Below are 15,009 nucleotides of genomic sequence, written 5' to 3' on the forward strand. Positions count from 1 at the left end.
GAAGTAACACAGGCATGAATATAAACACTCAATAACACAGAAATCAAATGGAGAAATGAACAGAGAAAAACTGCAGGAAATAAAACTACCTCTCAAACTACCTAATAAAAATCAATATTTGAAACAAATGTGACACAACTGAAAGAATAAAGTAAAAAAAAATAAATTTAAAGACTCAATAATAGTGTCAAAATAAAAATAATTTATTGGCATAACAATGAAATCAAAACAGGATTTCTTTTAATAAATACAAAACTCAGAACTGCAAAGCTGGAATAAAAATACCAAAATAAACAGAAAACATAACCACCTATATTTAGCTCTGCTTGTTTTGTATAATGATATTCCTCTGACAGTCTCCACTGAAAGGAAAAATGCACATCAGCTACAACAAAATACCTCATCATTACCGAATACAACTAACCAAAATTAAAATATAAATTTATAATCAAAGCTTAAACACAAAAACATTTATGAATAGATGATCTTTAAGAAACTGTACAGTGGTTTGGTGTTTTTTCACATATCCACTTCAGAGAAGTTGAACAGGAAAGATCATTCCAGGACTTTTTCTCATCGTTTCTGACATGTACACAGTCTTCTTTTCCACCACCATCATCAGGTTGAGCTTCTGCCCAGTACCTACCAAGCCAGTAACAATAACATCAGCTTATTTTTATCAAGTTTAAATTCAGATGTTTGGTGTGGGTATGGAGGGTTTCATAGGAAAATTTCATATGACAACCATTTTCTTTTAAGGACATAGCATTTGTTAAACAGGTCTTTACAAAGTATACAGGCAGACAAACCCAGCAGGACATCAGGTGTGATATAATATCTTGTTTTGACTAAGGTTGCCCAAACAAGTCATCATTTAGCTTTAAGCATTTGGTCTTGTAGTTTGGCTCAACCCACTAATATGTTGACTCACCAATGAGGCATTGATGTGTAGGTTATTAAATAGATTAAATTTACTGAAAGTAATAACTTAACCAAAGTGAAGACTTACGTCAGACTTAGTGGAGTTCCATCTACCCATTTCCATGTTCCCTCCTGTTCTTTGTCATTCAAACCAATCCAAACTCCTTCTGTGGTGATTGTAGAGAGGAAGTTCTGTTTAACATGAAGAAAAAACATGCTATTTTAGTCTTGAACTACAATTTTAGCCTATGTAGTTTATTCCAATTTTATCAAGCATCTCTTTTAAAAATGCCAAACCAGCAATAATTAAAACTTTGAGTTTTCTCGCTACATGTTTCTTGCAACATTCTTCCTCAGCTCTAAATATAAATTTTCTTAAAAACTCATATATTAAGAAAATATTAGTTATAATTGTTGGGGTTATCTCTGTTTCATCTGTATTATTGTAGTACAATATAAAGCGCTTTGAGGCAACTGTTGTTGTGATTTGGTGCTATATAAATAAAATGTAATTGTCACGGCTGGGGCAGCAGTCGTGTGATGTAGTGAAGGAGGACCCAAGTTGCAGACAACAGCGGTGATGCGAGTGAGTTTATTTACAGTGAACGATAATGAACTGAAGTGAGGATAAAACTAAAAAACTAAACTGGGGAAAACTAGTGAACAAACCTGAAATCATACAAAATACGGGAAAACAGCACGGAGGATGTAGGGCAGAGATACACAGAATAACACAGACGGAGCGACGTCGAGCAGAGGCGAACACACTATAAATACACATCAGGTAATGAGGAAATGACACGCAGGGTGGACACAGCTAAAACTAATGGGCATAACGAGATTTCATAGACTGTTTTACAAACACAAACTCAGAGACACGAACAGAACACCGGGAGAGGACACAGGTACGGATAACAGAACACTAAACACAAGAACCAAAACCCTAGGAACTAAGAAAACAAGAATTAACCCGAAACATAAGATGACACCAATATTAATCACAAAATGCTGGGTTTAATGACCCAGGGTCATGACAGCAATTGAATTAAAGTGAACTAAACTGAATTGAAGAAGTCACGGCCATCAAAATCAAAACCCAAGCAAGAGTGGTCATCAGTGCTAATGTATTATGTCAGTGGACTCTTAAAAGTGTTTGTTGATGTTCAGTGTTAGGCAGTAATGGAATACATGTACACACGTTCCATATTTAAAATACAAAATATGAGTAACTGGCAACAATTAGAATACAGTTACTTTGTTGAAATAAATGTATTACACGGCGGTCTTTTCCTCATTCATATGTTAGGCTATCCTCTCTCTATCTTCTCTCTAATTTTGGCAATTCTGCACATTGCTGGAAACCCAAACAAAACATGCAATAAGAGACCATAATGCAATCGTCCTGTTAATGTTGGTGGCATTACACGGTGGACCTGGAGCCAGCACAACAGAGCCAGCAGTGCACGGGCTGGAATGCATTTCTCACTTGGAAATTCTGACACACATTCATATTTAAAAAAGAAAGAGATGGGCGAAATCTGACCGTGCAATGCAAACCCTGTTTGCCAGCAACTAAACTGCTCTCAGCGTCAAAAGACTCCACCTTCAACCTAAAGAAACATCTGGAAGTAAATTCTTTGTTAGCCTATTGCAACTACCTTGTTTTAGTTGTGGTAGCTACCTGGGTTATGTGCCACTTCAGTATCTTCGATGTACTATTGCTGTGTGATTTATTGGGCAAGAGACAAAAACAGGGCGTTGTTGGAATGCTACTACGCAAGTAACCCTGGCGGAAGGGGTTACATGAATAGGATGAGGGACCTATGGATTCTTCGATACCCAACATCCACAATGACGGCGAAACAACTAGTAGCTCAGTGTTCCAACATTCGAAAGAAGGGACTGCTCTCACAGCTAGAGATTGACGAGGTACAACATAAAAAAAAATGCTACGGCAAGGGGGAGCCAGGACGCCAGGTCAGGGGGTTATATCATCACCCCCACCCGAGATTGGGTACCAAGCCCCAAGTGCGATAGGAGAAGGATCGTTGAGTGCGAGAGGAACTGACCTGAAAGATACGGATGATACCTACAGCCACGATTACCGACACTAACAAGCTGATCTACAACACGGCAGCAGTGATCAGTGAGATGCTTGGCTACAAGTTGAACAGCCACAAGGGGCAGTACCCTCCATGGAGAAGGAGGCTAGTGGCTAAGATCAAGGTAGCACGGAGGGAGGTTAGCCAACTATCGGAGTTGCAGAAAGGCGCGATGAGGAAGGTGCCTAAGAAGTACAGGAAGCTCTCCATACCTGAGGCCTTGGAAACTGCCAAGCAACGACTCACAGCCTTGGCCAGCCGCTTGAGGAGGTACACCAGAGAGATAGAAGGCAGGAGAATAAACCAGCTGTTCTCCACGGAACTAGCCAAGGTGTACTCTCAGTGGCAGGGGAACAATATGAGAACAGCACCACCGAGGCTGGAGATGGAACAATACTGGAAAAGCATATGGGAGAAGGACGCAACCCATAACGGCAATGCTCAGTGGCTAGTGGATCTGAGGGCAGACCACAGCGACCTCCCCGAACAGGGTCCAGTAACCATCACAGTGGTATCCAAGAAAGGGTCTCCAGTATGAAGAGTTGGACAGCACCAGGCCCTGACATGGTTCACGCCTACTGGCTGAAGAAGCTGACTGCACTCCATGAGCGCCTGGCAGCACAAATGAACCAGCTGCTAGTTGACGAGAGACACCCGGAATGGCTAACCGAAGGCCGGACAGTCCTGATCCTCAAGGACCCCCAGAAGGGACCAGTCCCCTCCAACTACCGACCAATAACCTGCCTCAGCACCACGTGGAAGCTCCTGTCAGGCATCATAGCGGCTAAGATGAACAGGCACATGGGTACAGAAAGGGATGGGCAAGAATACCAGAGCCGCAAAACACCAGCTACTGGCAGACCAAGCAGTCAGCCGAGACTGCAGGACCAGACTGACCAACCTGTGCACTGCCTGGATTGATTACAAGAAGGCCTATGACTCAATGCCCCACACCTGGATTCTGGAATGCCTAGAACTATATAAGATCAACAGGACCCTGAGAGCCTTCATCAGGAACTCAATGGGGATGTGGCGGACAACACTGGAGGCCAACCTCAAGCCCATAGCACAAGTCACCATCAAGTGCAGGATCTACCAAGGAGATGCTCTGTCCCCACTGCTGTTCTGCATAGGCCTTAACCCCCTCAGTGAGATAATTGACAAGACTGGCTACGGATACCGACTACGGAATGAAGCAGTTGTCAGCCACCTCCTGTACATGGATGACATCAAGCTGTATGCCAAGAGTGAACGAGACATCGATTCACTGATCCACACCACCAGGATATACAGCAATGACATCGGAATGTTGTTCGGGCTGGAGAAGCGTAGTCGGATGCTAACAAAGAGAGGGAAGGTAGCCAGAACAGAGGGGATCAAACTACCAGAAGGCAACATTGCAGACATAGAGGACAGTTACAAGTACCTGGGGATCCCGCAGGCGAATGGGAACCATGAAGAGGCCGCTAGAAAGGCTGCAACCACCAAGTACCTGCAGAGGGTCAGGCAAGTCCTGAGGAGTCAGCTGAACGGTAAGAACAAGATCCGGGCCATCAACACCTATGCCCTGCCCGTGATCAGGTACCCTGCTGGGGTAATAGGCTGGCCAAAGGAGGAGATAGAAGCCACTGACATAAAGACAAGAAAGCTCCTTACCATGCATGGAGGGTTTCACCCCAAGTCCAGCACCCTGAGGCTGTACGCTAAGCGGAAGGAAGGGGGCCGGGGACTGGTGAGTGTCAGCACCACAGTCCAGGATGAGACAACGAACATCCAAGAATACATTGGGAAGATGGCCCCAACTGACCGAGTGCTCAGTAAATACCTCAGGCAGCAGAAACCCAAGAAAGAGGAGGGAGACGAGGAACCATCATGGAAGGACAGGGCCCTGCACGGTATGTACCACCGGCAGATAGAGGAGGTGGTTGACATCCAGAAATCCTACCAGTGGCTGGACAAAGCTGGACTGAAAGACAGCACAGAGGCACTAATCATGGCAGCACAAGAACAAGCTCTGAGTACAAGATCCATAGAGGCTGGGGTCTATCACACCAGGCAAGACCCCAGGTGCAGGCTGTGTAATGCTCCAGAGACAATCCAGCACATAACAGCAGGGTGCAAGATGCTAGCAGGCAAGGCATACATGGAACGCCATAACCAAGTGGCCGGCATAGTGTACAGGAACATCTGTGCCGAGTATAACCTGGAAGTCCCTAGGTCAAAATTAGAGATGCCCCCAAGGGTGATGGAGAATGACCGAGCTAAGATCCTGTGGGACTTCCAGATACAGACGGACAAAATGGTGGTGGCTAACCAACCGGACATAGTGGTGGTAGACAAACAGAAGAAGACGGCCGTAGTGATCGATGTAGCGGTTCCGAATGACAGCAACATCAGGAAGAAGGAACACGAGAAGCTGGAGAAATACCAAGGGCTCAGAGAAGAGCTCGAGAAGATGTGGAGGTGACGGTGGTCCCAGTGGTAATCGGAGCACTAGGTGCGGTGACTCCCAAACTAGGCGAGTGGCTCCAGCAGATCCCGGAAACAACATCGGAGATCTCTGTCCAGAAGAGCGCAGTCCTAGGAACAGCTAAGATACTGTACAGGACCCTCAAGCTCCCAGGCCTCTGGTAGAGGACCCGCGCTTGAAGGATTGACCACCGGCAGGGGCGAGTGGGGATTTATATATATATATATATATATATATATATATATATATATATATATATATATATATATATGTGTGTGTGTGTGTGTGTGTGTATATATATACGACACAGAAGGGAAACCATGGCAACAACCAACATATTATCAAGTAGCAGTAAATAATAACAAATTAAATGTTACTGACTAGCATATTAATGATACATCTTTAGAGGCAGCCGATCGACCAAGATAGTGCACATTTGTGAGTACCTGTTTGGACACGTGTGTGAACACTTGCGTGTGCACCTTTGTGTGTGAGCTCGCTTGTGTTCATAAGGTTTCTCCATTTAAGTATCTAATAGTAGGTGTGGGGAGCCACAGCCCTGCACCCCAGGACATGAAGCAGGCATGGAAATGACACAGGCCCGGACATCCAGAGGCAGAAGCCAAAGAGGCTGCAGCAATGAGTCCACAGGCTCCGCCTTTGTTACACAGTAAAGATGAAAACATGTATATTATTATAATATCACTCAAAGGGTTCTTACAGGTTACTCTGGCCTTAAAAATTAAAAGATACTACAGCCAGCTATGGCAGAACAGACCCCACACCCAGCACAGGCCCGACAAAGCCAGGGGAGCCAGGACCTGCCAATCAGCCACCGGGAGTGAACCAGTAAACACCCAAGCAACCAGACACAGAGAACCACCAATGCACTGGTGTTGATATGTGTTTTTCTAAAGTACATTTAAAACAGGGGAGGGGCATGGCAATCAACAATCCTCTGCCAGATTACAGCTGGTGTTAGCATGAGAACCCTCAATGTCTACATGTAAAATTGAGAGGTGGGCACTAGCACCATTGGTAAAATTGAGAGGTGGGCACCAGCACCAGTGGTAAAATTGAGAGGTGGGCACCAGCACCATTTCATTTTCTTATTGTTGCCCAACATTATACCGGTATTACCGTGAACGGTATGATATGGCCCAGCCCTAGTGCCCACCCACAAGGCCCTATATGTAAGTGTCATGATAGTGTAAGTAATGTGAGTGTCTAAGTTGTGGAAAGAACTGAAGCATAAGTGGCCAGGAGGGGAAAAGTGATTTTTAAGGGTTTCATTCAATAGCAATATAATTAATTTATTTTTTTTACACTAAGATACAATTATAGTTGTGTCAGGGTTTCCTGTGTAGATATGTGCTAAGTTGAAGACTGAAGGGTTGATAGAAATGCTTAATTTCTATTGAATACTGGGCAAAGCTATCTACATAAAATATTAGGAGTATTAACTTCAATATTCATTTACAAAACAATAACTCACACATACATAAAAACTGTACCTGTTCTTCAGGGAAGTCAATAACCACCAGATCTGTTCCTCTGTCTCTGCAGTCCTTTATGGCTGCATCCCAGGAACCAGAGCTTTCAGACAGGAGATAGCAGCTATGGTTGAACCTGGTCCATCCCGCAGGACATTTTTTATCTGGAAGAAATTACCAACAAGTAATTATTCAGCAAGTTAGTGAATGATCTTTTAGGAACTTTATAACAATGCTTATTTGATCTCTGTTTAACACACTGTACTTTGTTTGTGTGATCACTTTGTTGATGAAAGCTGGACCAGATATAGTTGATCACTGATGTGCTTTTTCATTTGCCAAATGAGACTGCCCACAAATATAATGCCTGCATACTTGGAAGATAATTCTCCTGCCTCTTTGTAGTGCTGTTTAAGTGCTGAAGCACACCAAAAGGCTGTGGCTAATTTCTAAGCCTAACTACTGTCTTTAAAGTGACACGTTTATGTATATTTGATCAGAAATAATTTTTCTTCATGTCTAAAGCTGAGTGGGAGATCAATATGTTACTGCAGCCAAAATATGAAAAGCAACATCGAAAATACATCTGAACTAAATCTAAATAATGGGGAAGCAAAACAAAATATAAGACTAGATCTACTTGTTGTGGATTCTTTTTTCTTGTTTTCTTTCTTTTTTTAAAAAAATAAGGTTTGTGTGTGTTTGTAAGTTTTTTTAAAAACACACAACAGCTCATACAATGACTCACTTTGGTTGAACAAAAAATGCAGTCCCTCCAATTCTTTAGTCTTTTCAGTGAGATTGGCTTGAAGCAGGTCTCTCTCCTCAGTCATGGAAGAAAGCCTGTGACTCACTGCAGAAACATTTGCATTTAGGTCTCTCTCCTCACTCATTAAGAAAAAGAAAAGCTTGTGATCATTAGAACTGATATCAATGACCAACACAACTCACAGAGGAAACCAAGAGTAATGAGTCCAGCCAACAGGAAAACACTCAGCAGGCTTAGAGATAGAATAATAACCAAATACAAACTGCTCTTAGAGTTCCTTTGACCTGAAAAGAAAGGAAAAATAAACAAAATAGAGAACCTAATAAAATGTGCAACAGTTAAAACACCTCTGCACCACTATGTTAGCATACCAAAGCATAACACTGTGAACCTGGAGAATGAACGCTAACCTTTTTCCACTTTTTTTGACAAATGCAATTGCATGGAAAATTGCTGTAAACGGACCAAACTAGGAGAGAACAACTGAGATAGTCCAGCCACAATATGAGGTTAGTCATTAATGTAAGGTAAGATAACCTTTATTAGTCTCACACGTGGGAAATTTGTTACAGCAGAAAGTGGACAGTGCAAAGTTACATAGCAAAAATTAGAAAAACACTGGAATAACATATACTGTTGTTCCAGTGTTTATAGAGCAGCTACCAGAGAATTCAACATTAATGAATTAATGGTATGGAAGTGGAGGAAGCAAGCGGAATGAGTTGAGTAAAGTTCGACTTTTCTGACTGATTTGTTTAGTTTAATGCGCTTTATAATGCAGTGCGCCTTATGTATGAACACAGACCCGTTTGTCGACAGTGCGCCTTATAATACCGTGCACCTTATGGTCCCATAAATATGGTATATAAATGACTAACCTTGCATTGCGGATGGATTATCTCAGTTGTTCTCCTGACTGAAGTTTGGTCTGTTTACAGCACCCTGTCAAGCGATTGCATATGTCCCTGACCATCGAGAATCCTCACGTTAACTTTTATCGAGTGAGAAAAAGTTAGCATTCACCCTCCAGCTTCACTGTTTATATTATGCTGCTAACAAAGCTGTGTCACTAGCGATCACGTATATATTGTTATATATCAGCTAGCCAAACTTTAGTAACCCTACAAAACGTCCCTGCTGTTTAGTATTCTGTCTTCATTTAGGTCGGAAGGGATAGCAGAGCTGCAGGTTTTAATTTGTTTCAGAATTCCCTCAGTCAGGACATGCTATATTGTATTTAGATGGACGCTAGCGAGCTAACCCCCTGCTAACTTCTAACTCCGTTAAATGTCATAAATTCCATTTTCATGGATGCCTGGATGTTAAACTTAATTGTTACACCTGGTAGAGCAGAACGCTGATCATTTTATTACAGATAAAAGCATTTAGACAGTTTTTCAACTCTCAGTGATACCACAGTGATCGTTTGACTTGTGGACCTGCAGCAGAGTTTGGGCCCAGACTAATGACGTCAGACTTAAAGACCAGATAAAGGGTTATTCTATGCTATGTATTCCATTAGAAATCAGAATTAGTTCAGAATAGGAGTATTACACAACATATTAGGTTTCTTATGATTTTATTTGCAGTTCTGCTCCTGCTAAATTGCTTTAATGAAATATTAAACATTCAAAAATCTAAATTGTGGACATCCTCCTTTTAACCATTGGTTTGTCACGGTCTGCTGGTGGAGAGAGTGAGGTGGACCCAGGAGCAGACACAGGCAAGGAGGCGGAACTGAACTTTAAACAAAAGGCAAGCCTTTATTGTGGCTGATACAAAGGCAAGACAAAACAACAGGGATAGTGGCTAAACTAAACTAGAACCTAAACTGGTGAAACTAAGAACTGTGAAAACTATGACGACTTTGACAATTATGAACAAGACTTTGTGCTAAGACATGAAAGAACTATGAAACATATACAAGAACAAGCAACATGAACATGACCTGCACAGAGTCTTGAACCCTGACATGACCTGAGGGATGAAACACACATGATGTGACACTAATGAAGAAACACGGGGCTTAAATACATTGAGGGATAACGAGGGGAATGAGACACAGGAGCAGAACACAGCTGGGAGTAATCTGACATGACAAGACCAAGAGGAAGTAAAACTCAATACACTGACATAGGACACAGACTTTCAAAGTAAAACAGGAAACATAACAGACATGGACTTGACTAGGGGAGACAGCAACCATGGAACACAGAAACAGAAACCAAAAGAGGATAAACAATGACAAAATCAAGGTTCAATAATGATACAAAACTCAAAACACTGGGTCATCAACCCAGGACCATGACATGGTTAAACAGTAAAGGTAAAAATGTGTATTATCATAATATCACTCAAAGGGTTCTTACAGGTTACTCTGGCCTTACAAATTTACAGATGCTTGGGGATGGCAAGGCCACCCTGGCAAGCATGCCTTCATCTAGAGCTGGGCGAGTCTCCTACCAGGCTCCATCCAAGTTCTGTTTGCCTAATGGGTAATACTCATAGCATCAGAGACTTTAAAAGGAGAGCTGGTTCCAGACCTTCCTGTACTAGGGGTGCCTGGTCAAAATCCACACTTCAGAAAGAAACTCCATTAATAGTACAACTACTAAAATAACAATAAAAAGATTTTAAGTTATTAATGCCCCGAATAGAATAGAATAGAATAGAATAGAATAGCCCTTTATTGTGAATGTACATGTACAAGGAAATAAAGCTTTACAGAGTATTTTTGGTAGTTACTTCCTCTTTTCTTTGTCAGTGCTCCAAAATTTCCCTCAGCACAGCTATTCTTCAAGGGGGTTCCTACCACAACTACCACAAAGATATGTCATGGTGATCCTTTATTTTATTTTGACATGCTTTTGGTCTTATATCACAGGTGCAAGTCGTGCATGCTATAATTACACACAAGCGTATGTAGTATGACTTCACTATAGTCTGTACATTTTTTGGAATCATATTTTATTATGTATCATTTCTCTTTTCTTTGTTTCAGAAATCATATTCTGTAAAATTAAAAATAAATCCTTCACATTTCATTATTGTGCCTTACAGTTTTTTTTCTCTACATTTTTTGCAGTATTCTTACCAGTCAGTAATGTTTTGATAAACATATAAAGCCATTTGGTGTCTTAAAGTGGTGGTGAAAGGGTTTTAATTCTTTGGTCACAGACTGAGTTTATGTTTTGACATGTGAAAAAGGCTTTGCTTTGTTTTAGCATCTATTGCACAGGTGATTCTTAGTTATGTCATGAGAAATGCCCTAACTTTTTTGAAAGCTGCATTATGAGTAGTAGGGGTGCAACAATACTCGTATCGATATTGAACCGTTCAATACAGTGCTTTCGGTTCGGTACGCATATGTATCGAACAATACAAAATCTTTTATTTATTTTATCAACTTTTCTTCTGACGATGCTGTCTGTGTTGAGCGCTCAGTGGATCTGCGTTCGACTACTCCGCCTAGGCTGCACTGTCGACTGCAGATCCACTGAGCACAGTGCAAGCTAGCAAGACAGAAGCTAAGCTCGTTGCAACATGGCAAATGCCTTAACGCTACCCGAAATTGAGCCTCCCCCACCCTCATTCAGATCTGGCGTTTGGAACTATCTTGGTTTTCATGTGAAGCATGACCCTGATGGTAAGCGCGTCATGGACAAAAGTAAAACAGTATGTCGGATGTGCCACGCAATGCTTAATTGGTGGGAACTAGTACGTTAGCGCAGTTAGCTTGTTAACGTGTTGACGCCGACCTGATATGTTTAATATGCTGCTGAGAATATAGCCCAGAAGAAGCCTATAGTATAGCTTTTATTTTGGAAAGAGCCATTTCTCTGTAATAAACTCTCTTTTCCAAAGATGAGTGATTTCTCGATCAGATAGATTTTTTATTATTATTTTGTTGTTTCAGCAACATTAAATTTAAAAACTGTACTTTTGAGTTAAAATATATATTTATAATTTTAATAAATGACAAATTAAAATGCATAAACATTTTTTTGTATCGAAAAAATATCGAACCGTGACACCAAAGTATCGAACCGAACCGAACTGTGAATTTTGTGTATCGTTGCACCCCTAATGAGTAGACTTGTAGTCAAGACCGCCTAATCCGAGACCAAGACAAGACCAAGACCAGAGGGTATCGAGACCAAGACAAGACCAAGACCAAGTTGAGACGAGACCAAGACCGAGACCGAGTCGAGACGAGACCAAGACCAAGACCGAGACCGAGACAAAAAAAGTCTTTAAACTGCAGCCAGATGCTGCTTCGTTTACGGGTGTCAGGCATATTTATGTGTTTTTGCTTTCGCACAGCCCTCCTCACCGCTGTCTACTGTCTCACTCACTTACTGAGAGGACAGACGGATGCTCCACTTGACTGTCGCGTCTCTCACCCTCTCTGTTTTTCACATAATGATATTATCCTATATCCTCGCATGTGATTGGCCACAATATGGAGTGATTGGAGCATAACTGAGCCACTTTGTGAGAGCTGAGCAGCGAAAGGAAATTAAGTGAGGGTAGAAATGACTGAAAGATTATTATGGTCTGTTTTGAGTTTTGTTCAAAAAAGAATGACTTCATATATATATATATATATATATATATATATATATATACATACACTTCTATATACATATGCAGGACACCTTAAACTAGTTTTTTAATTAAGCAGCAAGGCAGAACAAAGTCGGGCCTGTATCAAGACACAGGGACTAAACCCCAATTCGACCAGACCCAGAACTGATCCGGAATCAAAACAGGACTACAACAGTAAACAAGACAGAACCAGAATCAGAACTAGATGTTAGTAGCACTAAAAATCATCATAGACCTGCACTACACTTATTTTTTAATTCTACCAAAGTACAATATTTAGATTGAGAAAAGTTTATATAATTATTTAGCCTTGTTGTGCAAACAAACCTGCATAACTTAATAAATATAGAATTTGAAAAGTAACAAATGGTATCTAAAAAGAAACACTAGGTACATACATGTTCTGTTGAGTTTTGGCAAACAACCATTTGACTAACATGTGTGTCTCACCTGCTCTTGTTCCATCTCTGTTCTGTCGTCATTCTCTCTCTCTCTCCCTTTCTCTCCCTCTCTCTCTCTCTCTCTCTCTGTTCCTCTCTCCCTCTCTCTCTCTCTCTCTCTCTGTTCCTCTCTCCCTCTCTCTCTCTCTCTCTCTGTTCCTCTCTCCCTCTTTGTGCTGACAATCAAGCCAAACACCAACATCATCAAATATACAGTTGAAACCAGATATTTACACACTCTTCAGATAAAAACACAAACACTTTTTTAATTGTAACATCAAATCAGACTAAATGTTTATTTTTTAGATTGATAAATATAAAAACATATTTGTTAACTTTATTCTGAGCCACACTTATGGAGCTCCACAATTCTTTTCCAGGTGTTTTGTTGACATCTCTGGATTTTCCCATGTCACAGAAACAGGCTCTGTGTTTTGCCTTATATGCATCCACAGCTGTGCCACCAATTTACTCACATGGACTCTACTAACCTATCAGAAGCTTCTTCAGCTCAGAATGGAATCGTCTGGAGTTTTCTTATTAATTAACAATAAACTTAGTGTATATGTGCTCCTAAATTTGATGAAAGTGATTAAAATAGACAGCTCCCTCTTTTTATTCTGACATTTAACTAATTCAAAAGATATTTCAACATTTATTTATCTAAAACAAAAGTTTACTCTAAATTGATGTCTAACAGTAAAAAAAAGTTTTTATGTTTTCTCCCTAAAGCAGCGGTCCCCAACCTTTTTTGCGCCACGGACCGGTTTATTCCTGGTTTATTTTCACGGACCAGCCTTTAAGGTGTCGCGGATAAATACAACAAAATAAAACTAGTACCGGTACCGAAAAAAAGAAGATTTATTCATAACACACGTGAAAAGACCCAGGAAAACCGAGTTAACGATCAAAACGATAACAAAATAACGCTGAAAACCGATAAAAACCCTGAAAACCATACATTTCACACCTGAGCCTCAACTCTCGCGGCCCGGTACCAAACGACTCACGGACCGGTACCGGTCCGAGGCCCGGGGGTTGGGGACCGCTGCCCTAAAGTGTATGTAAATATCTGGTTTCAACTGTGAATATACTGCTGTGTATTGAAATTCCTCTTGTTTTGCATAGATATACTGAACAACATCCAAAGCATAATATATAAAATAACATCTACCTGAGTTTTTTCTTTGAAAGAAGCTCCTTATTTCCATTGTTGTGTTCATCAGTACACAATTGAAACCGATTTAGTGAGTTTGTTTAGCCGTGGAGGGTAACAACTGAAAATATGAAATGTAAGCTAAGACTCTCTAAAAAAATCAGCATTGCTGTTCGGCTTTTTATTTATCCATTTGTTGATTCACTCGAAGAGCAAGTAACGCAACCAAATGATCAGTTTGATATCAATCTTTTGTGATACACCGTCATATTTACATTATTAGTTCAGTACGAATGATTTGCTTTGGTACCTGGTCAAACTTAAGCTCTCCTCTGTCTGCAGCAAACTCGCAGGCAGCAGCTTCTCCCCCCTCGCTCACATGGGTGCTGTGCTCAGTCGCCTAGTGCCTGAGCTCGGATCATACCAAAATTAGGGGGAATTTACGACGGTGCGCTCTGTGCTTCGTGTGTTGTTTTTGTTTTATACAGTTGTCAGTCAGGCATCTAACTAACAAATTACACTCCAAAAGACCCCATGCTTCTGAAAAAATGACACGGGCTTAAGCCCAGTGAGTCACCCCCCCGCTCCGCTGATGGTTGACTCCACATCTCCCGAACACTATGTCGATTTGAGAACGCAAGACCGAAACAGCGAGACCAAGACCGAGACCAAGACAAAAGTCTGTCGAGACCAAGACAAGACCAAGACAAAAGTCCGTCGAGACCAAGACCGAGACCGGTCTCGAGACATCCAACTCTACTAATGAGTAGGGATGGCAGTTTATAGTTTTCATTTGATGTCACAGCTCCTGGGACATGCAAAAAACAGTACTGCAGTCCTTTCTCCTCCAGTGTAATTTACATTTATTTACAGCTGCCAAAAGGGCATATAGTATAGCACCAACATGTGAACATCTCTGCTAACCCTGACTTCAGGCCAAATTGATGCTAATTTACACTATAGAAATGATTTACCTGACACTGGAAATTTTTTTTAAAAAAAACCTCAGTCAACGTTACCAACCAACGTTACATGACGTTATGTAGTGCT

General features: G+C 41.2%; 1 protein-coding gene across 1 annotated transcript; it reads right to left on the reverse strand.

Moving 5' to 3' along the window:
- Positions 1-235: 235 nt before the first annotated feature.
- LOC146370955 (CD209 antigen-like protein A) lies at positions 236-7,941 on the reverse strand. The gene is made up of 4 exons (XM_084955032.1): positions 7,735-7,941; positions 7,008-7,150; positions 1,010-1,113; positions 236-642 (listed from the first exon to the last, which is right to left on the reverse strand). Exons 1-4 carry the CDS (start codon positions 7,877-7,879, stop codon positions 489-491), a joined length of 546 nt encoding a protein of 181 aa, XP_084811158.1. The 5' UTR covers positions 7,880-7,941; the 3' UTR covers positions 236-488.
- Between the last annotated feature and the right edge of the window lie 7,068 nt (positions 7,942-15,009).

The sequence above is a fragment of the Perissodus microlepis genome, chromosome 16, assembly GCF_051167445.1.
Source record: "Perissodus microlepis isolate ML-2025 ecotype Zambia chromosome 16, ASM5116744v1, whole genome shotgun sequence".
Lineage (NCBI taxonomy): Eukaryota > Metazoa > Chordata > Actinopteri > Cichliformes > Cichlidae > Perissodus > Perissodus microlepis.